Source organism: Salvelinus namaycush, chromosome 13, assembly GCF_016432855.1.
Source record: "Salvelinus namaycush isolate Seneca chromosome 13, SaNama_1.0, whole genome shotgun sequence".
Lineage (NCBI taxonomy): Eukaryota > Metazoa > Chordata > Actinopteri > Salmoniformes > Salmonidae > Salvelinus > Salvelinus namaycush.
Window position 1 is genome coordinate 14,207,484 of NC_052319.1, and position 27,695 is coordinate 14,235,178.

At 40.4% G+C, this 27,695-nt stretch overlaps 2 protein-coding genes across 2 annotated transcripts; both read right to left on the reverse strand.

Moving 5' to 3' along the window:
- Positions 1 to 2,211: 2,211 nt before the first annotated feature.
- Positions 2,212 to 7,313, reverse strand: prkra (protein kinase, interferon-inducible double stranded RNA dependent activator). The gene is made up of 8 exons (XM_039006803.1): positions 7,129 to 7,313; positions 6,659 to 6,834; positions 6,420 to 6,501; positions 6,218 to 6,293; positions 4,711 to 4,828; positions 4,454 to 4,548; positions 4,191 to 4,353; positions 2,212 to 4,072 (listed from the first exon to the last, which is right to left on the reverse strand). The coding sequence occupies exons 1-8, from the start codon at positions 7,185 to 7,187 to the stop codon at positions 3,915 to 3,917; spliced, it is 927 nt and encodes a 308-aa protein (XP_038862731.1). The 5' UTR covers positions 7,188 to 7,313; the 3' UTR covers positions 2,212 to 3,914.
- An 8,219-nt stretch (positions 7,314 to 15,532) lies between these two features.
- On the reverse strand, positions 15,533 to 22,261 carry LOC120058267 (caspase-8-like). Its single transcript, XM_039006805.1, has 12 exons — positions 21,981 to 22,261; positions 21,629 to 21,734; positions 21,343 to 21,487; positions 21,176 to 21,243; positions 20,980 to 21,025; positions 19,092 to 19,165; positions 18,884 to 18,917; positions 18,675 to 18,770; positions 18,437 to 18,525; positions 17,036 to 17,156; positions 16,404 to 16,917; positions 15,533 to 16,260 (listed from the first exon to the last, which is right to left on the reverse strand). Exons 1-12 carry the CDS (start codon positions 22,259 to 22,261, stop codon positions 16,089 to 16,091), a joined length of 1,746 nt encoding a protein of 581 aa, XP_038862733.1. The 3' UTR covers positions 15,533 to 16,088.
- Between the last annotated feature and the right edge of the window lie 5,434 nt (positions 22,262 to 27,695).

The window sequence follows — 27,695 nt, forward strand, 5'->3', positions numbered from 1 at the left end:
TTGATTCTGTCCATATATAGTGAGGGAGCCAGTGGGCTCGTCAAATGTATTTCCGTTTCACGCGAGTCCGGTCTCGCGTTATTTTCCGACCAAGCCACTCACTGAAATGTCATAGTGAAAGTGGAGTCCTCCTGTGGCAGTATAGAGGTCAATGTGTCCTCTACTGGGAACCACATGACTCATGACCATTAGACCGTCACTACTACACCAGACTGACTACCCCCACTTATACAATTAGTGTTTTATGAAACACTAGAGCCACCTACTGTCAGTTCTTTGAAAACACTTTACATGAATTCATATGTATGTGGAAATGTGTTATGTAGAGGCCAAGGGCTTGAGTAAGTCAAACAGCTTTTATTACGTTGTTTTAGAATGTTCAGAACTTTCTGCTTTTGCAAATGGCAGAGTGTGGATGTTAAAGCCAAAGACAACATTTTGATAAATAAAAATAAACTTGTTCAAGTTCTGTGGTTTTAATTAGGTAGTTACGACACAGCTAATGCTATTATATTTGAATATCCTTTAAACACATGTCCAGTTCCTAGAGTTTACTGGTATATTATCCTTTACACCAATACAATTTAAACAGTTTAGATCTTTTACTGCCAAACATTTCAGCTTTAATGTATATTTGATGTTCCCCTCCCTCTGTCACTGTGTGTAGAAGTCAATACACAATGGTTACATTTGTTACATTACCGCAGAATCTGTAGAGTGAACAACATTTTTACATTGGGATTATATTTATTTGTTCTTTGAATTGTTTTGTCCAGAATGAAGCCTGAAATTGAAACAGGGAAAGTGGTTTATGTTAGAAATATGTAGAATTTAAATGTTCAATTGTAAAGAAAACTATTAATTTGTGTGCACTATCCTGTGCAGTACTGCAGATTAGATCCAAAAATTATAGATATGACTATAGTACCATATTGTAGCTATGTATTCAGAAATCAATTGTTTGTCAGTGTCAATTCCACTTGCTGTGCCTTAATACATTTTAATTAACGCCTCTGACACAATACTGATAAGAAACCCCATACAAGCCAGATAAGAAAACCATTTAAAATCGAATAAACTACTTTCCCCACAAGAGTATTGTTCCCCACAGAGTATTATGTACTGAATAACGACGGTCAGGGAATGAAAATGTTCTGAATGTGTCACATTCCACCAAGGAGGGAATGTAGACGTCTGAGATCTTGTTAAGAGGGAGGGAGAATGGGAGACTGTGGTCACACTCAATTGACATTGCCCATAAATAATCTAGAAATTCCTTATTTTCTGTGCCGTCACCCCCACTCATTTGTGATCACTGTTATTGGCAGTGCACTACATGTAAACAGCAGAATATTCCTATCTCCTCTTTTGGATTAGACTGATGCAAAGACTACACCATCGACTTTAACACAGTACTTTGTTCATAAGGACATTTGAGGATAATGTACTTTGTAAAGTTTTAGTTCTAGATTAATACATTTGTTTTCAGAGAGACCAGTAAAAAAAATAAGAGACTTGTTTCATCAGAGTAGAACAGTTAGACCTGAGTAATTCATCGGTTACAATGTTTATATCTGCATGTTTAAATGACATAGCCTGCCAATGAATGTTGCAAATGCCTTACGAAATATTTTATTTTCTCAATTGGGCTTTTTCTTTTGAATTTTGGACTGACTTGTACCACTACGCACTGTGTCAGCTGAGTTCTATCTATTTTCTAATGGGTACCTTCTAAAGTGCAATTGTCTAAGTACATATCTTTCCATGAACACTGTACACTGCTGCTACATAGTGCTTGTTCTAATAAAAATACAGAAAACTCAGTGGCGTCTGTGACACAAACTGTTTATCACCGTTTACCAAATCCAGCCATGCATTAGGTATAGTAGTGTCATGGTAAGTACCTAATAGTGTATTAACACCATCGTACTCCTGCACAGTAGATGGCAGTAAAGGACTGTGTGGGCCTTTGCCAGTGAATCAAAGACAAGTGAAGAAATTCTTGCACCCGGTTGAGAATATTTTGGGACTCCCTTGGCTATATAGTTGTTTTTCCTGTCAGCACTGCTGCTACCATGTTGACCCAGACCAAGAGACTGGAGGACTGAATTATTACCATCTCCCCTACAATCATGTTTATATAGGTCATTCTACAGCATTGTTTTAAAATTGGAGGGAAAAAGGTCAAAGGTCAAATAAATGTAGGATGAGGCCAATGTCAGGTAGATTTATTTAACATGTCTGTCACACTTCACATGTCATAAATATGTATTAATATGGTCAGGTACACAGCACGCGCTTGGGATGAGTCCGCCAAAACATCGAGACGATTTACAATACACCTTGATAAAAGGAAACGAAAATGTGATTAAACCGCCCAGTCTCGGCTCTGTGACAGTAACTCAGGACAGGGTGGAATTCAGTTGTAAAAATCCTCCGTAGTTGGCGGATAACATTTCGCAAGACTCGGTGTGAAGGCCGACAAACTCAAAATCTTCAAAACACACACACAGCAGCATGACTTTCATATACAGCTGACATAACTAGGCTAGCTACAACATTACAGGCAGACTGAGCAAGATAACGTCACAATACACAACAGGGCAACTACCTGCTTAGTCATCAACATCAAAGCTACCAAGATTGCAATTATTGGCTCTTGCTCATTTGTAGCATGAAGAGACGATAATGGCAGTCTTGGTCTTGAAGTCTAAGTCAGGAGTGGTCCAGATGTTTCCGAGAATGCCATCTTGCTACCATTAACTTAAAAAAAGATACATTTTACAAAAAGAAATGTGTTCTTAATCTAGACATGTGGTTTTATATCCAGCACAATTTCACCTAAACAAGCTAAATGTAACTTTCTAATTGAGCAGTTGTTTATAATGATAATTGTTGGGAGATAAAGTCACTGTGAACAAAAACCTGCTTAATAGTAGTGTTCTTTGTAAATACATGTGGTGGTAGTCGAAAAACACCAGTCCTTCTCCCTATGACTGAATAAAAAAACATTTTAAAAACAAAAAAACAGTAATATGGTCTTAAACCAACCAAAGCTCAAAACATTTACTCTAAAATCAAACAAAGTGATAATGGACTCTTTTTAATAAGCCGATTGGAAAATAGGGGTTGATATTGCGATGGAAAATTATTTCCATCATGTAATTGAATCTTGGCAGAGAGAAATAACCAATTAAATAAAGCAGAGATCATTTAGAAGATCAAACCAAATACAAAATGTGAAATTAATGTATTGTTTGTTCCTACATAGTTTATCCAATAGGCCCTTTTCAATCGGCTTCATTATTTTGGGAACCTATAAGATTACGTTAAATTCATTATTTTCTCATAACCTTAAAGGTAAACGAGTCCAAACCAGTTTCCATCACTAATTTTGTTCAGTGCAATACAGTTTTAAATTGTGTATCATTCAATAAATGATTGCATGTCCTCAAACTGGCTTATAAAAAAACAAGGACAAGGGGATAAATTGGAGACTATTTTCAATATGTCGACATTTTGGCAGCAAAGCCGTTCAAGACTAGTGTCCATTCTATTCCCTTGTCCTTGTTTTTCTACGGTACATAACCCCCATGGGATTAGATTTGTTTTTTGCGCTGATCTTCTCAAAGTAACTTCAATATCTGACAGAAACCATAGGTGATGAACGGTGTTGACTGTCACCGTTATAAAAACAACAACTGGATTGTTTTGTCTGAATCACATGATTCCTATTGATACTGCCTTCAATATCCACCAATTTCATACTGAGTAAACACGGGTAAAGAGTGAAAACATAATGGTAGATGGAAGATGGCTACACGTTTCAGTTGTGATTAAATGTTTTTTTTCCCCTCCTCAATTTCTTAAATATGTATTGCAGGTGAACCAGTTGTGACGTTTACTCGGATCGTTCATTTGATAGAAGCCATGATCTTGATGTACTGAAGCGCGCTGTGTGCGGCGTCATTGTGTGCGTTGCCGCAGGAGATGCCCGTGCCGTGGCATACGGTGACAGGTGAGGTGGACAGCTCTGCCAGACACTGGTACTGCCCGTTCACAGTCAGCTCATCTACCAAACACATCACAAACACACTCTACAATATACTTGGAATATGCCCCCGGTTAGCTATTCTTGAAAACACAAAGTTAACATCTATGATCAGTCAAAGGAAGAAATAGCTCCTTACCAATGTCAAAGTATGTGACTTCGAAGCCCTGCTCGTTGGACAGCTCCAGCATCATCTGGATGTAGTCGGTGTTGGGAATACTGAGTGGATTCCTTCTCAGGAGAGACATCTTCTCTGCAGAGGAGTTACGCAAGTTCTCCAGACGGACACTGGGCTTCGGGGTCTGGAAAGAGTTGGTCAAAGATCACTCATTACATTCATTCTAAAACGCCCTAAATATGTTTTTACCAAGGAGGCCAAATGAGAGGAAACATTCTACATACCCATGTGATTTCAGGACAGCCAGACAGATTTTGAAGTTTAGCCACCATCTTCTCCGCAGCTGCCTTTTTGGCCACCTTCTTGGAATTTCCCATTGCTATCGGATACACGTGGATGACATACTTATAATTGACTCAACGGAACACTTTGCATTTGAAAGAACATAAGCATTGTGTTTTTGCATTGGTAAAGTATTTAAACACTTTCTACTTTTAAAATGATAAAGCATTCAGAAAGAACAACCGTGGAGCCACCATACCCGTCTCTGTCAGTGACTCCATTCTGCAGGTAACAGTGAACTCTCTCTTGTGAGGTGGGCCCGCCTCCATGAGAACAGTGTATTCAGGGAGGCGCCATCCCCGCTGCAGTGCCAGCTCCTTTTGGGAGGAATCCATAGGAAACATACACTACATGACTAAAAGTATGTGGACAACTGCTCATCAAACATTTCATTCCAAAATCGTGGGCATTAATATGGAGTTGGTCCCCCATTTGCTGCTATAACAGCCTCCACTCTTCTGGGAAGGCTTTCCAACTAGATGTTGGAACATTGCTCCAGGGACATGCTTCCATTCAGCCACGAGCATTAGCGAGGTCGAGCACTGATGTTGGGCGATTAGGCCTGGCTCACAGTCGGGGTTGCAATTCATCCCAAAAGTGTTCGATGGGGTTGAGTTCAGGGCTCTGTGCAGGCCAGTCAAGTTTTTCCACACCGATCTCGACAAACCATTTGCGTATGGACCTCACTTTGTACACGGGGGCATTGTCATGCTGAAACAGGAAAGGGCCTTCCTGAAACTGTTGCCAAAATGTTGGAAGCACAGAATCGTCTAGAATGTCATTGTATGCTGTAGCGTTAAGACTTCCCGTAACAGCCCCAGACCATTATTCCTCCTCCACCAAACTGTACAGTTGGCACTGTGCATTGGGGCAGGTAGCATTCTCCTGGCATCCGCCAAACCCAGATTTGTCAGTCGGACTGCCATATGGTGAAGCGTGATTCATCACTCCAGAGAACGTGTTTCCACTGCTCCAGAGTCCAATGGCAGTGAGCAATACACCACTCCAGCCGACACTTGGCACTGCGCATGGTGAACTTAGGCTTGTGAGCGGCTGTTCGGCCATGGAAATCCATTTCATGAAGCTCCCGGTGAACAGTTTCTGTGCTGATGTTGCTTCCAGAGGCAGTTTGCAACCGAGAACAGACAATTTTAACACGCTACCCGATTTAGCACTTGGCGGTCCCATTCTGTGAGCTTGTGTGGCCTAACACTTCGCAGCTGAACCGTTGTTTCTCCTAGATGTGTCCACTTCACAATAATAGCACTTACATTTGACCGGTGCAGCTCTAGCTGGGCAGAAATTTGACGAACTGACTTGTTGAAAAGGTGGCATCCTATGAAGGTGCCACGTTGAAAGTCCCTGAGCTTTTCAGTAAGGCTATTCTACTGCAAATGCTTGTCTATGGAGATTGCATGGCTGTGTGCTCGATTTTGTACACCTGTCAGCGACGGATGTGGCTGAAATAGCCAAATCCCCAAATTTGAAGGGATGTCCACATACTTTTGTATATATAGTGTACATATTAGGAAAGACATGAAAACAACCCATCTATTCATAATCATATGGACTTTTCTTATGTCACCTTGAAGATGCTCAATGCCAACATGAATGTGTTACTATGATTACAGCCCTGCAACAGTACACCGCCCTATTGTTTTACAAAAACACAATCTAAGGTCATTGAAGGGCAATAACAAAGACACCTGCAGAATCCCCACTGAGTTGGGTTGATCGTTGGGCTCTGCTGGGATGCCGTTACTCTCCGGCTTTATGTGAAGGCTGCAGGAGGGGATATCAGACGTAAGAAGTTAATAATAATAATGATAATAATGTTACCTGACTAGAATGGTTGCAAACGCAACTTGTCATAAATGCTCATTTTAGAAATTGTACATGTTCACTCACGGTGTCCCAGCGTCTATTTCCAGAAGGTTCAGGGCAGACTCAGCGGCCTGGTGTTTGGCAGCTTTTTTACTGGATCCTTGACCTGGGATATAACAGAATTATACTCACGGTATCATAGAAAGTACTGAGGATGAGGCGAACATGGGGATATAACTTTGAAGCCCATGTTGTTAATATCAATCCCCCATAATACTCTAGCTAAGTAGAGCCTAATTTACATACTTCACAAGATGGCTCACCTGTGCAGGATACATCGCCTATTGTCACGTTAAAGATGAAACTGGGTTGGTGTGCCTCCCCTTCAGCCTTTTCCATCACGTACACGGGAAGGTTACCAATTTTGGTTCCGTATTCATGCAGAATTTGTATTGGCGTTTTACCAGGGCACGGTGCCTGAGTTTGTTGAATAGTCATGCTGCGTAGAAAGCATGATTAACAGTCATTAGTGTCACTGCATTTGATTCAATAGAAATAGCTGTTTTTTTGTTGGTATTATTGACTGACAAATGATGGTACTGAATAAAGCCCTGATAACAATTTTTGCAAGATTTTTGCTAGCCTGCTAAAGGGGTAAATTATAAATATATTTGATAGTGAGAATAATGCTAACTGGCTAATTGGCTGGCTAGTTAACGAGCATCAAATGCTTGGATGGAAACAAATCGAATGTAACGTTGACTAGCTAGAGCTAGCTAGTAGCATGACAGACCTCGTGTTGTTATTGTGCGTGGTCCTTATTAGTGTAGGTTGAAATCCGTCTTGAGACATGGCTAACGTTAGTAAACAATTTCGTGCGTAATGTTAATATATTGTTGTACAAATTTAATTTATCTGCTGCAGAAACCGGTGAAATTAGCTGGATGGGGGGGTTGCCGATTTGAATCAGCGGCTCGTCAGCAACATTAAACAAGTACTTTCGGGTTACGGAATTTCGGAAATGTTCCAAATAAAAGTCCCTCACGTAATAGTATAAACGTGTCAATAACCTGTATTTATTCATGATATCTGAAATAATTATCTAAACATGAACAATTATTCATATTTGTTAATATTTAAGTGATATTTGCATTAAATATAGGTTTTAAAATATGTTCCAAGGTAAAAATAAATTTGCCCAATGCAACACACCACAGCGTTATTGCATTTTGGTACACCAGAATTACATGCGTTTCCAATGAAACGCTGTGTTTGCCTTGCAGCATTGCGTTGCAGAGGCAGTTGCAGTGCGTTTGGTGTGGTGCATAAATTGTTTTTTATCGAACGTATGCGTCGAACTGTATGCCTAGACGGCCTGACAGAAATGGTAGCAGAAGGTGAATGTTGAACTTGTGTTGCATACACATCCAGATGATGCTGCATACTATTTTGTGCCACAACACTGTCGGTGTGTTTGAAGCGTTATAGAGCAAAACTTATTCTAGGTGCCGCAGTAAAAGTATTGTACGGGAATACTCAGTAGGGGCAGTAGAATGTATATATGGTGTCATTTCATGGGGTTATGAATAATACGGGGTGTTGCTGGCCTTTTACTCCACACCTGTAAGGGTAGGTAACAGCACATCCGCCACACTGATCCTCAACACGGGGGCCCCTCAGGGGTGCGTGCTCAGCCCCCCCTGTACTTCATGTTCACTCAAGACTGCATGGCCAGGCACAACTCCAACACCATCATTAAGTTTGCCGATGATAAAACAGTGTTAGGCCTGATCACCGACGACGATGAGACAGCCTATAGGGAGAAGGTCAGAGATGGTCATGGTCCAAACACACCAAGACAGTCGTGAAGAGGGCACGACAAAGCCTATTCCCCCTCAGGAGACTGAAAAGATTTGGCATGGGTCCTCAGATCCTCAAAAAGTTATACAGCTGCACCATCGAGAGCATCCTGACTGGTTGCATCACTGCCTGGTATGGCAACTGCTCGGCCTCCGACCGGAAGGCACTACAGAGGGTAGTGCATACGGTCCAGTACATCACTGGGGCCAAGCTTCCTGCCATCCAGGACCTCTATACCAGGCGTGTCAGAGGAAGGCCCTAAAAATTGTTAAAGACTCCAGCCACCCAAGTCATAGACTGTTCTCTCTGCTACCGCACGGCAAGTGGTACCGGAGCACCCAGACTATTTGCATTGCCCCCCACCTTTTACGCTGCTGCTACTTTCTGTTTATTATCTATGCATAGTCACTTTAACTTTACCAACATGTTCATATTACCTCAATTACCTTGACTAACCAGTGCCCCCACACATTGATTGACTCTGTACCGGTACCACCTGTATATAGCCTAACTACTGTTATTTTACTGCTGCTCTTGAATTATTTGTTACTTTTATTTCTTATTTTTTTACATATCTATTTTTTACTTAACACTTATTTTTCTTAAAACTGCATTGTTGGTTAGGGGCTTGTAAGTAAGCATTTCACTATAAGGTCTACACCTGTTGTATTCAGCACATGTGACAAATAACATTTGATTTGATTTAAGATGTTGCTCTATATAAAGTCTATGTATTCCATATACAGTGATTTGCATTGTGGCCAATGTGATGGACGGAGTAAAAGGCCAGCAACACTCCGTAAAAGTCCAACACTTCCTATGACCTAGCTTTTTGTTAAAACTCATCTGATTTGTATTCTAGGGACTATAGTGAGTAGACTGAACCCTGGTTTTATGGACACATGATCATTTTCTTTTCCTGTATGGTGCAATTTGTTTGTGCAATACAACAAAAATACTTTTCTTAAACATTACATTTCAAAATTGCATCCTTGAACAATAGCACCAGTAAATAAACAAGGATCATACAATCAAAATAATGATTTATAAAAAAATGTTTACCAGTAGGCTATTATGTTCTTGACATTCATTTACTTAAGCTCCACCTTATAATAATCTTTATCGTATATAAAGTAGTAAATCTCTTTATTTTAGATTTTTACACCATGTCGTTATACAATGTTTTTAATTTTTTTCACATACTTTTGAAATTATGCACTATGCAAAGCTGGGGGGGAAAAATGTTTTCTTATCATACACGTTTTACCGCAAACTTTTATTTTGAAGGCAAAATCCGGAAACCGGAATTCTTAATGTGGATAGGATCCAGCTAGTGTTGGGTCCTCCCATGACACTGATCCGATTTGATCATTCGACAACTGATCAACAACATCCGGTTCACCAGGTCAAATAAATATTTTTCCGCAGTTGTAGGATTTCAGATAATGGTTAGTGCTATACGGAATCCTTCGGACGTCCCTACCGTAAACCCTAACCCAGCGCTTCACTAACTCAGTCCTTGGGACCCCAAGTGGTGTACGTTTTGGTTTAGCACTACACAGCTGATTTAAATAATGAACTCATTATCATGCTTGGATTATTTGAATCAACTGTGTAGTGCTAGGTCAAAAAACAAAATGTGCAACCCTTAGGGTCCCCAGGACCGAATTTGGGAAATGCTGCTCCAAACCTAACCCGTACCCTTCCCTTTAAAAGAAACATTGAAGTTTGAAACTGCAGTCGACTGTGGTATTTTGGACGCAGTATTTGTAGTATACTGCAACCTTTTCTCGTAAGTGTTACCCTAACCGTTTGAAATGTCAACGTCATTGGGGTGACTTCAGCATTGGGACGTCCCACGGAACCCGTTTAGACGTCAGAAAATAGGTGAATACTGGCATCTACTGGTTTAATGAGGAGCACTAGAAATGACATTTTCTAGCAAGAGAATTCAGCTTTCCCAACGCAATTTGTCAAAGTGTTGTGATATACATGGAAAATACATTGGATTTGAAAAAACTGTTTGAACAAAACGTGTTTTAAGGGTGAAATGTCAACAGGATGATGTCATCGTGGTAACCAAATTTCAACATAAACCTCATATAAGGTCATCTACAAGACCCTGCTAGGTAAAGTCCCCCCTTATCTCAGCTCGCTGGTCACCATAGCAGCACCCACCAGTAGCATGCTCTCCAGCAGGTATATCTCTCTGGTCACCCCCAAAGCCAATTCCTCCTTTGGCCGCCTCTCCTTCCAGTTCTCTGCTGCCAATGACTGGAACGAACTACAAAAATCTCTGAAACTGGAAACACTTATCTCCCTCACTAGCTTTAAGCACCAGCTGTCAGAGCAGCTCATAGATTACTGCACCTGTACATAGCCCATCTATAATTTAGCCCAAACAACTACCTCTTCCCCTACTGTATTTATTTATTTATTTAGCTCCTTTGCACCCCATTATTTCTATTTCTACTTTGCACATTCTTCCACTGCAAATCTACCATTCCAGTGTTTTACTTGCTATATTGTATTTACTTCGCCACCATGGCCTTTCTTTACCTTTACCTCCCTTATCTCACCTCATTTGCTCACATTGTATATATACTTATTTTTCTACTGTATTATTGACTGTATGTTTGTTTTACTCCATGTGTAACTGTGTTGTTGTATGTGTCGAACTGCTTTGCTTTATCTTGGCCAGGTCGCAATTGTAAATGAGAACTTGTTCTCAACTTGCCTACCTGGTTAAATAAAGGTGAAATAAATAAAATATGTTGAATTTGTACCTTTTAAACAAGGTCAGATCTTCAACCTTATATCCACTATCAGAAGAAAAAACAATAGGTTGGGCAGCGCATCCTACTGGAGAGTTGATCTATCTACAGCTACCATTTGGTCTCCTATCCAGGGCTTTAACCAAGCCTAGCTATGATATTTGTCACTGAATATTACCAATGATTGTTGAGAGATCTCCACTTAAAAACTAAATAGATTCACTGATGCTATCAAAGTCATTCCAATAGGTAGGTTTAACAGAGCAAATGAAATGGGACCATACGTTATCAGTCAAATATCATCAATGATGCTATTCAGGACTATATAGCATTAACAAAGACATCAACAGCTATTGTTTCAATTCAACAAAAGAAATAGACAATACAATAGGCCTAGGGGTTCAAGCTCTGGTTGTTGATATTTAGTGATATTGAATTGTGTTTGGTTGTCAACGCAAGGAGATGTATCTTCTGCTTGGAGAGTTACATCTGTGCCACCGTCTTAGTCTGGCTTTAATTCCAGTTTGTCTTCAAATGAATGATTGACATGTTGGATTCACGTCTCCATCTCAAATAAAAATCTAAGTTAAAGAATAGGACTAAGTCAAATAAAACTTTATTTAAAGTGCATTTAAAGCTTGATTTGATTTAGTCGTGTCCTTTAACTTAGATTTTTGGTTGAGATGAAGACGTTAATCCAACATATCAATTTGTAGACAAACTGGAATAAAGCCAGACTAAATCAGTGGCACAGATCCAAACGATAGAAACATCTCCTTCAAATGTTGATAGTTGGTTGTGTTGACAACCAAACATAATTCAATATTACTTTTGAAATACAATAAATAGCCTATTAAACTTGTCGACAAGTCAACAATTGATATGTTGGATTAATGTCTCCAACTCAACCAAAAATAAAAGTTAAAGAATGTGATTAAGCCAGTGGCTCAGATGGAAATATCCAAGCAGTAGATACAGTGCATTCGGAAAGTTTTCAGACCCTTTGACTTTTTCCACATTTTGTTACATGACACCCTTATTCTAAAATGGAGAGGGGAGTTTCTCCCATTCTTCTCTGCAGATCCTCTCAAGCTCTGTCGGGTTGGATGGGGAGTGTTCCTTTCCTGTTGCAACACTCACGAGTACCAAACTGCCTCTGGAAGCAATGTCAGCACAATAACTGTTTCATGAAGCTTCATGAAATTGGTTTCCATGGCCAAGCAGCTGCACACAAGCCTAAGATCACCATGCACAATGCCAAGTGTCGGTTGGAGTGGTGTAAAGCTTGCCACCATTGGACACTAGAGCAGTGGAAATGCGTTCTCTGGAGTGATGAATCACGCTTCACCATCTGGCAGTCCGACTGACGAATCTGGATTTGGCGGAAGTCAGGAGAATGCTAACTGCCCGAATACATAGTGCCAACTGTAAAGTTTGGTGTAGGAGGAATAATGGTCTGGGGCTGTTTTTCATTGTTCAGGCTAGGCCCCTTAGTTACAGTGAAGGGAAATCTTAACACTACAGCATACAATGACATTCTAGATGATTCTGTGCTTCCAACTTTGTGGCAACTGTTTGGGGAAGTCCCTTTCCTGTTTCAGCATGACAATGCCCCCGTGCAGAAAAAGCGAGGTCCATACAGAAATGGTTTGTTGAGATCGGTGTGGAAGAACTTTACTGGCCTGCACAGAGCCCTTTGGGATGATTTGGAACGCCGACTTTGAGCCAGGCCTAATCACCCAACATCAGTGCCCAACCTCACTAATGCACTTGTGGTTGAATGGAAGCAAGTCCCCACAGCAATGTTCCAACATCCAGTGGAAAGCCTTCCCAGAAGAGTGGAGGCTGTTATAGCAGCAAAGAGGGAACCAGCTCTGTATTAATGCCCATGATTTTGGAGATGTTTGACGAGCAGGTGTCATGTATTTATGCTGCAGTAGTTTATGTATCGGGGGGCTAGGTTCAGTCTGTTATATCTGTATATATCTATATCTGGCATGATGACTCCTTGTTGTCCCCAGTCCACCTGGCCGTGCTGCTGCTCCAGTTTCAACTGTTCTGCCTGCGGCTATGGAACCCTGACCTGTTCAGTGTGATTACTATTATCTGACCATGCTGGTCATTTATGAACATTTGAACATCTTGGCCATGTTCTGTTATAATCTCCACTCGGCACAGCCAGAAGAGGACTGGCCACCACTCATAACCTGGTTCCTCTCTAGGTTTCTTCTTAGGTTTTGGCCTTTCTAGGGAGTTTTTCTTAGCCACCGTGCTTCTACACCTGCATTGCTTACTGTTTGGGGTTTTAGGCTGGGTTTCTGTACAGCACTTTGATATATCAGCTGATGTAAGAAGGGCTATATAAATACATTTGATTTGATTTGTGTCCACATACTTTCGGTCATATAGTGTATCTAGTTATGAGATTGGGAGATTGGGAACCTATCTGAGCTAGCTAACGCCAACTTCATAAAATTGCCAGGTGGCTAGTAGTATTACATTATATATTAAAAACAGTATATATTTAGTATTTTTAAACACGTGCCCCTGATTTCTTTCCCACTTGGTCAGTCTGTAACATGCTTATGTGTCTAGTGACTTTAGGGATGCGTAAAGCTTGATTCATTCCCAGAAATGATTTTTTCTCAAATTCTGGAACAGTAATCTCCAATGGTCAGATTCTGCGTATAGACTGAGAAATATTTGACTTCTGGATTAACAGAGATTACTGGAACAGTAAAGTTTGTGAGAAGCTAGAAGTTAATTATGACCTCATATTAGAATCCCAGCAAAAAACCTGAGAACTTGCACAGTGTAGTCCTCAGGCCTAGTGGACTACTGGGTTTCCCAAACTATGGACATGTGAGTTTTTAATTTCAGTTGTCAGTATATGTCACTCAAAGCACAGAACTCATTCAAATACCATTGATATAGTTGATTTGGGTAGTTTGACATGGATAGTAACATTCTGTGCATGAAATCTGCTCTTCTGGATTACAGAGTTATTGGCCTTTACATGCTTGGCTTATTGCCTTTGTGTTCTCTAGGCAGGGTTTTTTGCAGGACATGCAGGAGCAGATGGGGAAACTGACAGACCTCCTAAAGGATGAACGGCGGTCCCACCAGCACAGCTGCCGTGCGGTGAGATATCTAGATAGTTTCTCCAACATGGTCATCTAAAGAGAACCTCTGACTCCTTCTGACTTCATCATGTCTCTGTTTCACAGCTGTTGGACGAAGCAGAGCGGAGAGCTGAGAGAGTTAGGCAGCAGCAACAACAGGAGATTGAGTAGGTACTTTATGCCCCACACAGCTAGCAGAGGTGGCGTCCTTTCATGCTAGACTGTCAAATTGGAATAAGGTCATTTGACAAAGAGGTGATTCCCAGTCACCACTTCCCGTTGATTTACAGGCAGCTAATGCAGGCCCACAGATCAGAGATCAGTGCTTTGGTGACCCTCCATACCAAGACTCTGGAGGGGGAGAAGGGCTGTGCAGAGGAGAGATGTGGTATTAAACAAGAAACAATGACTTGCGGCAGCCTAACAGTCTAACTAATACTGTATCTCTTCTACCTGTCCCTGTCCCTATCACTCACACCCTTTCTTTGCTCGTCAACCCTCACAGCCCTGCTGGAGAAAGATTATGACTTCCTCAAAAGCTCCTTCCGCACATACAAGGTGAATTAGCCTTGCCACCTGTTGCCAGATGGCACCAGTCAGAACTTGGCGTTTCATATTTTTTCAGTGAAATGTACTGCAAAAAAAGGTAGATTTATTTATTGAAAACTAAAATAACGTTTTTTCCCTACTGCTCTAGGACAGTATATTTGAGGAGATGCGTAGCAGCTGGCTAAGGAAGGAGAACAGCTGGAAAGAGGAGCAGGAAAGGCATCTCATGGACCAACTGATGCATTGTGAGGTTATTAACAATTGTGCAAAGTAGTTATTATACAGCTCCTCAGTTTCAGTGTTGATATTTAGAAATGGTATATTTCTCATCTCTGACAGCACGTGAGCAGCTGAACAAAAGTGAGCAGGAAAAGGATAACCAAAGAAAGGCCTTTGAGGCAGAAATGGCAGAACTCCAGACCAGGTTTGAGGAGGAGATTCAGGTCAGAGGAGGATTGTTGCTACCAATGTTAACCTGAATTTGACTTAAAGGTGGTTCGGACAATGGGATAGTTTACCTCTGAAGTGACTGAGTGTGTGTGGCTTTCTAGGTACTAGCTGGTGAGCTGACAGAGAAGGATGTAACCATCAGTTTGTTGAGAACAGCTTATCACCAGACACAAGAGCAACTGGATATTGTGGTGAGCTACTGATACTCTATGTATCCTCTTCATCCAGAGAAACTGTCACTGAAGTTTCTGTTCAAACCTGCTAGTGATGGATATCTTGTTGTTGTGACAGACCTGTCGTATGTCAGACTTCGGGAAAAATCCAAGCCAGCTTGGACCAAGACGCATGTCATGCATCACGCAAGAACCAACAGAGCCATAGTGCAACTCATGACCACACCAATACATGTTTGAACATATTTTTTTATTCTTCTGTCATAGAATTTGTCTTAAATGTGTTGTATGACATGTGGTGTCAAGGAGTACACTGTGATGTATTGAAACAGCAGCAACAACAAAATGATCAATATTGATTGAAAATGTTATTTTGTATTCATTTAGGAAGTCAATGTGCAAGGGAGTAAGAAATAGACCATTTAGAAAAACCATGTGGAAAACATTGCATATTAAGTGCTCTTCGGTTGTTCTTGCTTTTTCTCTACAACATTTAAAAATACCCTTTAAAAAAATCCCTGAAATCTTCTATTTACAGTTCTTTGGATATATGTATATTGAATTTCATTTTTTATATAAGGTGTAAAAAACAGTTAACATTCAGTTTTGGAAAAACACAGCAGTTTATACTTGAGGGATCCCTGAGGTGTGCAGTGTAGACAGGAGTGTGGAGACAGTCTCTCAGTCTAGGGCAGTGCTATTCAAGTACTAGTCTTTTCGCCATTGATTAATATCGTCTGTGAGAGTCCACTCAACTAGTTTCTGAATCAGTCCCTGAATAGATGGGAAAGGTGACGACCATTAAAGAAATCTGCTCTAGTGGTCTCAAGCCAATGCCTGTGGCTCACATAGTCTGGGAGGTGGTTCTTTGGGAATGGGAAAGACCACCCTCTTTCTGAGTGAGTATGCAGGCTGGGGCATCTGCTTCTTAATGCCATTTGTCTTCCTGCTGACATCATCATTCACCTTGGTCAGGATGGACAGCAAGTCATACCCACTGGACAGAGAGAGAACAATGAAAGGAAATTAAACCTGATATTAATTTACCAACAATACCCTCACATCTGTATGTCATATTTCACTGTGTACTGATGGCAGAATCTAACAACAGAGAGACCAAGCATATCTCTGAGCACTAACCTGGGCACCAAGTCGATGAGGTTCTGGCACAACGACTGGATGAACCAAGTGCCCTGCCTCTTGTCTCTAAAAGAGGCAAAGTGAGGAACGGTGGCCATACCCAGAAGGAAGTCAGCATCAGTGGGAATGGAGTCTCTGTGTACCACTGCATCAGTGCAGATAGAGCTGGTGGTAGTAGAGCTTGGTCCTGGGCCATCAGACTGGATGAACACTTGCTTTTGCTCCTTGTTGCCCTGACAGGCCTGGATGAAGAACAGCTTGGGCTTGTTCCTCAGTGAGCTGCACTCCAGTCCAGAGAAGGGCTCTGTGAGCTCCCTGACACTGACCTCCAGCCCGTCCACCCCATAAACACCTCCCTCTAGGCCGTGGCTCAGAACGCAGCACACCAGGCAGTCCATCTGGCTGTGATCCCGGTTGCGCAGCTCCGCAAGTAGAGACAGTATCTTCTCCCGACTGCAGTCTGACTCAGTCTGTGTCTCAAAGCCCAGCCACTTAAACACACTCACCAAACTCTCTAAAACACAAACACATACAAGTGGTTGTGGTTTAGCCCTGCTTCTTCAAAAGCAACCAACATACAGGTATTGGAAGTATTTCAGTATAGTAAGTATTACAAGTAAAGATGATCTTACTTTTGTCAATGTGTGTTCCCTCTCTTTCTTTTAACGGTTGAGGGGAATTTCTAAAGTCGTGGTTGTTAATGATCAGACAGAAACCTCTCTTCTTTCCTGTCATAGAATATTCTCCCAGTTCCTACAGAAAGAAAACACATATAGCGCATTCGGAAAATATTCAGACCCCTTGACTTTTTCCACATTTTGTTACGTTACAGCCTTGTTCTAAAATGTATTAAATAAAACTATTTTCTCATCAATCTACACACAAGACCCCATAATGACGAAGCGAAAACAGGGTTTTAGAAATGTTTGCAAATGTATTAAACATAAAAACAGAATTACCTTATTCACATAAGTATTCAGACCCTTTGCTATGAGACTCGAAAATTGAGTTCAGGTGCATCCTGTTTCCATTTATCATCCTTGAGATGTTTCTACAAATTGATTGGAGTCCACCTGTGGTAAATTCAATTGATTTTACATGATTTGGAAAGGCACACATCTGTCTATATAAGGTCCCACAGTTGACAGTGCATGTCAGAGCAAAAACCAAGCCATGAGGTCGAAGGAATTGTCCGTAGATCTCTGAGACAGGATTGTGTCGAGGCACTGATCTTGGGAAGGGTACCAAAAAATGTCTGGAACATTGAAGGTCCCCAAGAACACAGTGGCGTCCATCATTCTTAAATGGAAGAAGTTTGGAACCACCAAGATTCTTCCTACAGCTGGCCGCCCGGTCAAATTAAGCAATCGGGGGAGAAGTGCCTTGGTTAGGGAGGTGACCAGGAACTCAGACTGGGGCGAAGGTTCACCTTCCAAGTCTCTGAATTTCCTTCAGTGGCCCAGCCAGAGCCTGGACTTGAACCAGATCAAACATCTCTGGAGAGACCTGAAAATAGCTGTGCAGCGATGCTCCCCATCCAACCTGACAGAGCTTGAGAGGATCTGCAGAGAAGAGTGGGAGAAACTCCCCAAATACAGGTGTGCCAAGTTTGTAGCGTCAAACCCAAGAATACTCAAGGCTGTAATCACTTCCAAAGGTGCTTCAACAAAGTACTGGGTAAAGGGTCTGAATACTTATGTAAATGTGATATTTCAGCTTTTTTTATATATATATTTGCAAAACATTAGAAAAAACTGTTTTTTCTTTGTCATTATGGGGTATTGTGTGTAGTTTGATGAGGGGAAAAACACAATTTCATCAATTTTAGAATAAGGCTGTAACGTAACAAAATCTGGAAAAAGTCAAGAGGTCTGAATACCTTCCGAATGCACTGTACGTCATATACAAATCCATAATCCCAGAAACAACTAGTGTACCTAAAATAATCTATACATTACAGTCAGTTTTCAGTAAAAACAGGCACTGACATGACTTTGTCAATGCTCCTTTAAAAAGATAATTATAAGAGAAACCTCTCTTTTGGTGTTTCCTGTCTGAGGATCTGCTGGGCCAAAGTTCTTACTGTCTCCACATGAGGATGTGGATGAAACATGATGATACTCTATGTGAGAGAAGACATGGATCAGGTAAGAATGCATCAATGATACAGCTAACATTAAACAGTGAGGCCAATGAGCCAACAGAGTGAGTAGGAAAGGTAAGAGTCAGCAGGTCCCTTTTGCAGATTGGCATTATACATTCTCAATTGACCTTTAATGGGAGCAGCACAGTTGTCCCCATTGGTACTTAGGAGACTCAGCCCATGTGAAAGTCCTGCATCCATCGAATATGAGACTCTCCGAACATCTGTTGTGTGGATAGACCAAGATGACACAAAAAGGTCATGTGAGTTCTGCACTGTTCTCTAAAACAGAGAACAAGGTTAGAGGGCGGCACAGCATGTTCAGTGTGGGACTTACCCAGAGAGGTGTCAGATTGATTCAGAGAGGATACCTGTGAATGGAAGAAGAGGTAATGACAAGTTACTACACAGACATAAGGGATGGCCATGGCCTCTGATGTAAAGACAGGTGGGGTGTTCCTGTTGATGTATGCTGTCAGCTCCAATGCAGCATATACAGCAAATAAGTGTGGCCCCAAAACCTGGACTGAACATTAGACACTTACCTTGGCTGAAGGCTGTGAACTCGAGAAGTAAGTGGGGGGAATGAGAGTCTCGTCAGAATGGTCATACTGTTCAACTAAGACAACAAGAAAATGGAAGGTGAGCATGTTATAACATACTGAAGAAGATTTGACATTGACAGTACCCACTGGGCACATCGTGTCATTTCAACGTTGAAATTTGGGTAATATTTGGTTGAGGCGTTGATCAATGAGATTTCACCAAGTCAAAAAGACTGCCAGAAATGTGTGGAATTCCCAAAGCTTTATCACTATGCTTTCAACCATCTAAAAGCACAACCAAATTTCAATGGGAAAACAACGTCTGATTTTTGGTTTAGTTGTCATCTAAATGTGTTATCACCACACTTTCAACCATTAAAAAGCAAAACAAAGTTCAAATGGGAATACAATGTCACATATTTTGTATTTACACAACTTGATATGTTATCACTGTGCTTTATCTAATAGCACAACCAAATGACTTGGATTGCAGTTGATATTGCATAATAAGTACATAGTGCAAGTGATCAATGCAGTTCGAGATTCTGCACAGATTATTACAGCAATTATGAAGTTCTCCACAGACCTGCGATGACCTATTCATGCTATCTTGAACATGCACGCTTAATGTGATTACATAAGAAGACATTTATAGTTACAGTAACCTCAAAATGTGGCCATGGATGTGTTACCCATTTTAAGGTTGAATAAATACTGTTACATTAGTTTGTAAGATATTTTTCACTTTCGGCAATTTACTGTATTACAAAATTAATATTGAATTGTGTTTGGTTGACAACGCAACCAAATATCAACATTTAATGCTTGGATAGTTTCATTAGACCCACTGGCTTAATCCCATTCTTTAACTTTTTTTGGTTAGTTGGAGATCCAACATCATTTGTTAACTTGTCGACAAGTTAATAGGCTATTGACTGTATTGCAAAAGTGATATTGAATTTTGTTTGATGGTCAACAAATTCCATCTTGTCTACAAATCAATAATGTATATGTTAGATTCACGTCTCCATCTCAACCTATAATCAAAGTTAAAGAATAGGACTAAATCAAATGAAACTTTATTTAAAGTACATTTCAAGTTTGATTTAGCCCTACTCTTTCATTTTGATTTTCGGTTGATGGAGACGTGAATCCAACATATCAATGATTAATTTGTAGACAAAGTGGAATTAAAGCCAGGCTAATTCAATGGTACAGATGGAGCTATCCAAGCAGGAGAGACATCTCCTTCAAATGTTGATATTACACAAATTAATAATTGATATGTTGGATTCACATCTCCATCTCAACCACAAACTCAAGTTAAAGAATAGTACTAAATCTAATCTAATCAAACATTAAAAGCACTTTGAATAAAGTTTCATTAGAATTAGTTATACTCTTCAACTTTTTGGTTGAGATGCAGATTATGAATCCAACATATTAATGATTAACTTGAAGATTACACTTGAAATCAACCAAAGCTTGAAACCCTAAGCATATGTATTGTCTATTTTTGTTGTTGAATTCTGGGTTGAATTGAAACAATAGCTGTTGATGACTTTGTTAATGCTATATAGTCCTGAATAGCATCATTGATGATATATGACTGATAACGTATGGTCCCATTTCATTTGCTCTGTTAAACCTACCTATTAGAATGACTTTGATAGCAAAAGTGAATATATTTCGTTTTTAAGAGGTCACTCAAAAATCATTCTCACGATAGCACATTAATAGTAGTCAGTAACAAATATAAAAGCTGGGCTTGGTTAAAACCCTGGATGGGAGACCAAATGAACAGCTGCAGATCTACTCTCTAGTAGGAGGTGATTCAACGTTGATTCAACCAGTTTGTGCCCAGTGGATAGTGACAGCTCCTATCTACCTGATACTTCACAAGAGACAGGCCTCTTTGGAAGCATGGAGGCAGCCTGAAGGAAAACAAATAAAACAGGCATGAGAGTCTGTGAGGATTATACTGTAGTAGCTTATCAAGATATGAACTGAAATGTGTCCATGAGTACTGGATATCAAGATAATGTAAGAAATAAAAAGGAGTGCTGACGAGAATTGTATGTTACCTGGATTCCTGGATGAGCGTCAGACACAGATCTTGGTCTTAACTGTCCCACCCCTGTCTCTTGAGTTCCTGGTTTTTGATTGAATAGCATAAAACATCTCAGTCATATCCCTGTTCTAAATGATTGACAGGCAAGGGATTGGATTGTTCAGCATATAAGTGATTTACCAGCTAAGGAATTCTGTGTCTTATACTTTTTGATTGTTGTGTTCAACATGGGGCAGACACTTTCAAAAATGCTTTCAAGAGTGTTTAGTTTTATGATGCTCAAAATATCCATTTTCTCCATTTCCAGGAATAATTGCAAGGTAGTCTGAAAGAATGAAGCAAAATGTGTAACGTCAGTTGGTCCATTAAGATAAGCATTCTTTCTAATTATATTGCACTAAATAAAAGGTTACTGCCCTACTCTGGACAACACATATTGAATTTTAGACTGTTCTGACATACTCACCAGGTTGTCCTCCAGTTTTCTACGAGGGAGTTCATTCCACAACAAGAACTTGATCTCCCTCAACTCATCTCTAGTGATGTTCTCTGACAGGTTATACAGCAGCTTTCTGCAGATGGTTAGATACAATGTGTCATTCACTTTTCAGAGAACATCATATTACAGTATATGGAGTGATCAACTGTAACACAACAAGTGTTTATATTCGTGTCATGAGTGGGTAGTTATCTTTGTCTGTATTCAATTGTGGGGGAAGATGTATGGATTCAGATGTAGTAATCATTTCATTCCCAGCCACTTCCGACAACACTAAGCCTGGGGATGAGGTTATAGTAAATGTGGCCTATATATTCACCTATAAGGAGAGATGTGTCTACTGGTTGTTGGTAGCTGGTTGTTGAGGCCAAGGCCTCGCATCAAGCTGTGCCTCTGGATGGTGAGTAGTAGGTCAGCAAGCAAGTAAGGTTGATCAGGGGATAACAGTTCTTGGTCCGTCAGAAGAGAGAAGAGTTTACTAGCTGTGGTCACTGAGTTCAGGTCTTTATCCAGTAAATCTTTGCAAAGAAATGCAAGTGCTTGTACTTCTTCACTGCTCAGGGCTTGTTCCACCTGCAACAGCAGCCTTTGGAAATCCATCTCCTGTCGAAATACCAATATGATTGCTATGTTTGATATCTATAAATACATATTGTGAATTTACCATCTCTGTACATGGTATTAATATAATGTCAGTTGAAAATATCAATTAGCCCAGGTGAGTAATCAATTGGATAGTCCTCTAGTGCAGGAACTTTCAGGGGGATGGGGACCCCTAGGGGCCTCAGTGAATTTTCTAATTTGTCCCAGTATAATTATTTTCTAGAATTGAATTTCCAGCCGCATAAAAATCAGAGAGGAAACCATTGCAAAACATTTATATTCTATAGAAGAGCTCATACTTAAAACACTAGAAGATTATGCTCACATAATTACATAAAACAGTAATATGTCTCTTAAACCGGGTGTACACTACACGTTTTTGGCCCCGATTTAGCTGTCCCAGAGAAGTTTTTAAAATCGGAGACAAAAATCCCCATGTCATTGCCTAATCTGGGCGCGCGGCCGTCACCGACGCTGGTTTAATGTGAGCGGCTCAGAGACACAATCCGAGGGATACCGATCTCGTCTTTCAGGAATCCCAGACTTCCCGATATTTTCAAACGTTTGATTTTATCAGCACACAATCTGCAATGTTCGTGTAGTGTGAGATGTGCCCTGACAAGTTTTGAGAACAGTGATCAGCGACAGCCAATGCAAGCTCGCCAGAGAAGAAAGCAGTGAGATGATGACGTTGTTTCGCATCACCTAGAAGGCGTAGACTCACGAACCGGAGCGATGACTACTACTAGTATGCGTCTGCACTTTGTACTTGCCTTTAATTAACCAAAGCGTCAAATCGTTACAGCTCCGAAGTGCACAAACAATGTTTTTTGCGAGATAGCGTGGTATCAACAATCCTCACGACCAAGTAAAATATCTTGCAGTGTGTGACCACTGTCTGTGCCACATCGTTTAGTGACATAAAAGACGTCTAATGTGAGAGGCTCAGCGATGTTAGGATTCTGAAAGTCATATAGTGTACACCCGGATTTAGCCCACATTATTATAGACGTAAAATTGAGAATGAGAAACCATGACAAATCTACATGAATTCACCCATAACAAGCCACACACTCTGTCCAATAAAAAAATAACACACTGTCCAAAAAGGCTATACAGTGTATAATACTATTGTTTTACTGTTTAATTAGAACACATGCCTCACCCAAGAACAAGTTTGGGGAAAGTATAGCTGAAGGACGGAGTTGAGCGTTCCTCAGCTAGGAATAATAGTGCGTTCGAAGTGTAAATGTGCGTCCTGATATTTCAAGTCCAAATAGGCCTACCTGTACTTTTGGAGGTAACATAAACTACAGGAATATCAATTTTTTCCAAAGATCCTGTCTTCTTCCCGATAACAACTACAAGTCATTTTATTTCCTTGAAAGTATCGGGAGGTTTCGATACAAGTGGCGAGAAGTCAGTACAGTACTTCGAGCTTTCCTCACGCCAATTTCATAGGATACGCCCCGTTTCAATATTTTCAACCAATGGTCTCACCCTCTCCAAATGTTGCAATGTAGCTGTAATTAGTACAGATGAGTCACCATAATCCTCACAAACGTACAGTGGCATCCATGCATTGTCATACACACAACATACACTTAGAGAAGTACTCTGAATGTAATATTTTTATTCAACACATCAAAGGTAGAAAAAGTCAATAGGACATATGGACTTGGTTGAATTATAATGCGTGGTTAAAGAATAGATCTACTCTTGATCCCCCTGGTACGAATGATGTGATTTAAAATGCCTGGTCCAAAGTGCTGAACCTGGATCTCTAGCCATCCCTGAGATGACTCCTTCAGTTTGGAGACGTTCGTCTGTGAGTCCTGAACAAAAGATTCTGCAAGATAAAGTCAGAAAAACCGATTCATTACTAGTGGTGAATATGTTTCATTCAGAGGTTTAAGCATGGTAATGGGTACAGATAAGATCCCATCGTCTCATAATAATTATATTTTAACAATGACTTGCAATTTACTAATCAATGATATGTACAGCAACACACAACATAGCAGTCATTATCTCACAACACACGTTTATAGGCTACTTCTGTGTTATAATTATGGCACCAGATCAGCCATGATATCAGTTGCAATAGAACATGTATCCTGTACACACAGACAGAGCCTAACTCGGCTCCTTAAAAAGTATCCATGCCCAAACTGTAAACTGGAGAGAAAAGTGTCAGAGACAGGTACTTACTGTCAGTGACGAGTGAGCGCATTGCAGTGATCTGCTCATGGGGCCAAGTTAGCTGCCGCCTCCCCAGTCCATGGGTCCGGGACAGGACACAATCCACATAGATGTCCCAGAAGACCTGGGCCAGGTCCCAGAATAGAGCACTGTGCTTCCTGTTGTCTGACGACTTGAGGAACACCATCAGATCCCAGAAGGCAGGCACGGTGTCAGCGATCCTCGGGGAGCGCATCTCCAGCAGGAGTTCTGAGGAGGAGGTCCAGCACTGTGATGCCCTGCTCAGAGTCAGGGGGTCCACCTGTCCTGGCTTCTGACCTTGGAGAGGTACCACACATACACAGCCCATGAGCAGCACTGTAGCCAGATACATGTTGAGGATTGTAGTATCCATCTGCGTTGAGACAGAATGTAAGTGTTAGTAAAACATGAATGACATCAATCAAACATAATGTTATCACTGCATTCTGTTTTCAGAATGGATATTTGAATTAGGCTATTGTTAAAGATAGCCCATAGGAATTTACACGTTCTCAGAATAAACTTATCCCTTGAAATGGTAAAGATTAAAACATAGTTATGTTTCCATAAAATCCAAATAAAGTAATATGTTCCGAACAAATATCAGGCATTCTATTTTGAATTATGATTTTTTAAATAAATAACATGCCAAATATTGATGAAGAATAGGCATATAACTGTTGTGTGAGGAAATATCATAAAAGTGAAAGGCCTACTAAGCTTTTATTTTAAACTGCTTTATTTCGAATAAAGTACATTTTGCAAGATTAACCTGGCAACAAATATTTCTTAAACAAAACGTTCTAATTTCAGGTTTTTATTAAATATACACGAAAAAAAGCTCATAAAATACAACAGGTGCAAAACAGGGACTTACCTTTTGTAGAGTGATGTAGTTTGTGCAGCCCTCGATGTTTAGATGCGCATCTGTTTGCTCTCAAATACAGTACGTCAGTCTATCCAAGGGGGACGGCCAAATAGTTTATTAGCTTTCCAATGGAAGTGATTGAACACTGTCTGACTGTCACATGCTGATTTCTATTGGACGGATTCATCATTTGCATAAAATGTGAATTGAAATGTACATTGTTACACATCATTCTTCAGGAATTTTACACTGGAGGGAGGGTTCTTTCATTTCCACAGAGGCTATAACCTAGACCTTCCTCTTTGGCAGTGCATCAATCTGTTCCTTTGTTTTTAAATCGCCTATACAAAAACATAATAAATAAAAACTAAATATTTCATTAATATATTAATAAACCATCTGAATAAACTTTGTTAAGAACTGAAAAGGTGGTTTTATGAACAACCTTGGATTAGGCCTCTGGTCTGTGGTTAAAGCTTGTATTAACAAAACAACAGGAATTGTGACTAAACCTTTCAGAGATATTATATGACATATTTCTTGGTAAGAAAGCAAGTCCGGGAGTAAGCAAGTAAACACGTTCATGAAACAGGCTATTTGGTTGATTACTTTCTGTTGCATGTTTTAATCATGATACATGTTTACTGAGTAGGTCATAGGTTAGTAAAAACTGACCCTATTCATAATGCAACAATTGGTTGTTTTTACCCAACATTTGTTTTGGGGGGGGGGGGGGGGGGGATCTCCTCTATTTGCAACCTTGTGCAAAGAACCGTTACTTTATTCAGATATCAGAATTTCTTACAGAACTTCTAGGAGAATTTGCATATCCTAAATCACATCTCAAGGATAACTACAATTTCAGGCAGTTCGGGTATAACCATATTCCTGAGTGAATGAGTCAGACTGCTGCACAGCCATGAGTACAGCCCAGTTTCATTCAAGCTGAAGAGTCACTGAAAGGAAGACAGCAGGAGATCTGACTCTGGGTCAACTTGGAAAGTCCTTATTTCCGGTTCCAGTGCAGACGAAACACACGGGAGTACTGGTGTGCTACATAAGCAGTGTGCCGATGCTTTTAGTGAAATGCCACATGCATGCGTGATCTGGGAGTTAATTGCAGCCTTAGTGAGAAGCCATAGATAAGTGGGCTGCAGTGGGCTACCACCAAGTCATTCATCCTTCTAATGACGCATTAAGAGAGGTTTAATGATGGAAGTTCCACCTTTTCTCTCTTTGGTGTTTTGACTGGATAAGACACTAGAATTGTCTTTCAATTAAAGGAAGCAATCACCTCAGTAAAATTGGGAATATTAAAGTTCAAATCATAATGTTAGAGTGATTATAGGCAGGAAGTTTAGGAATCATTATTCATTAGATGGTATAAACATTTGGAAAGGTTTTGTTACACTGTACATATGTGACAAAAGCTTCAACACTTTGGAGGACTTTATTTAGTTTGAGTTTGAGCTGCACTTCCTGGCTGATGACTCGGTCTCTTCATGACACAGGGCCTACCTACATGTTTATAATACGCTCAAAGTTCATATCACACACGTCTGAGAACAGGAGGTGGTCAGTATCACATGATGGATTTATATACCGACTCAAGCACAGTACAACATGCTCTAACCTCGTATTCATTCTCTACTACACTTTTATAGCTTGACTGCATTATTTAAAGGCCCAATGCAGCTTTTTTTATCTCAATATCAAATCATTTCTGGGTAACAATTAAGTACCTTACTGTTATTAAAAAAATGAAATTGTCACGACTTCTGCCGAAGTTGGTGCCTCTCCTTGTTCGGGCGGCGTTTGGTGGTCGACGTCACCGGCTTTCTAGCCGCCACCGATCTACGTTCCTTTTTCCATTTGTTTTGTCTTGATTGTACACACCTGGTTTCCATTACGTTATAATTTATTCCAAATTTAACCCTCTGGTTCCCACATAGTTTTGTGCGTGTTTGTTCTTTGTTAAGTAGTCGCTCTTTTGTGTCGAGCTGGAATATTTTTCCCTGTATGGAATTTGTTTGTGATTTTCCGAGTAAAGTACGTTTTTACTCAGTTCCGTGTCCTGCGCCTGACTCCGTCCTATCCGCTGCACACTGACACTTGACAGAAATGGTCAAAATGAAAAATAATTGCTTCTTAGCAAAGAGCAATTTCTCAAGCAATAATTGTGCTGGGACTGTCTGGGAGTGGTCTGAGTGAGGGGCCTAATTGGACGAGCTTAATGGGGGGGATATGTAACCTAAAAACTAGCTGTTATTAGCAGAGAGGTTTGAAACTCTCTTTGTTATTGATCTAATAAATTATACCGCCTGGTGATGTCGCCAGGCA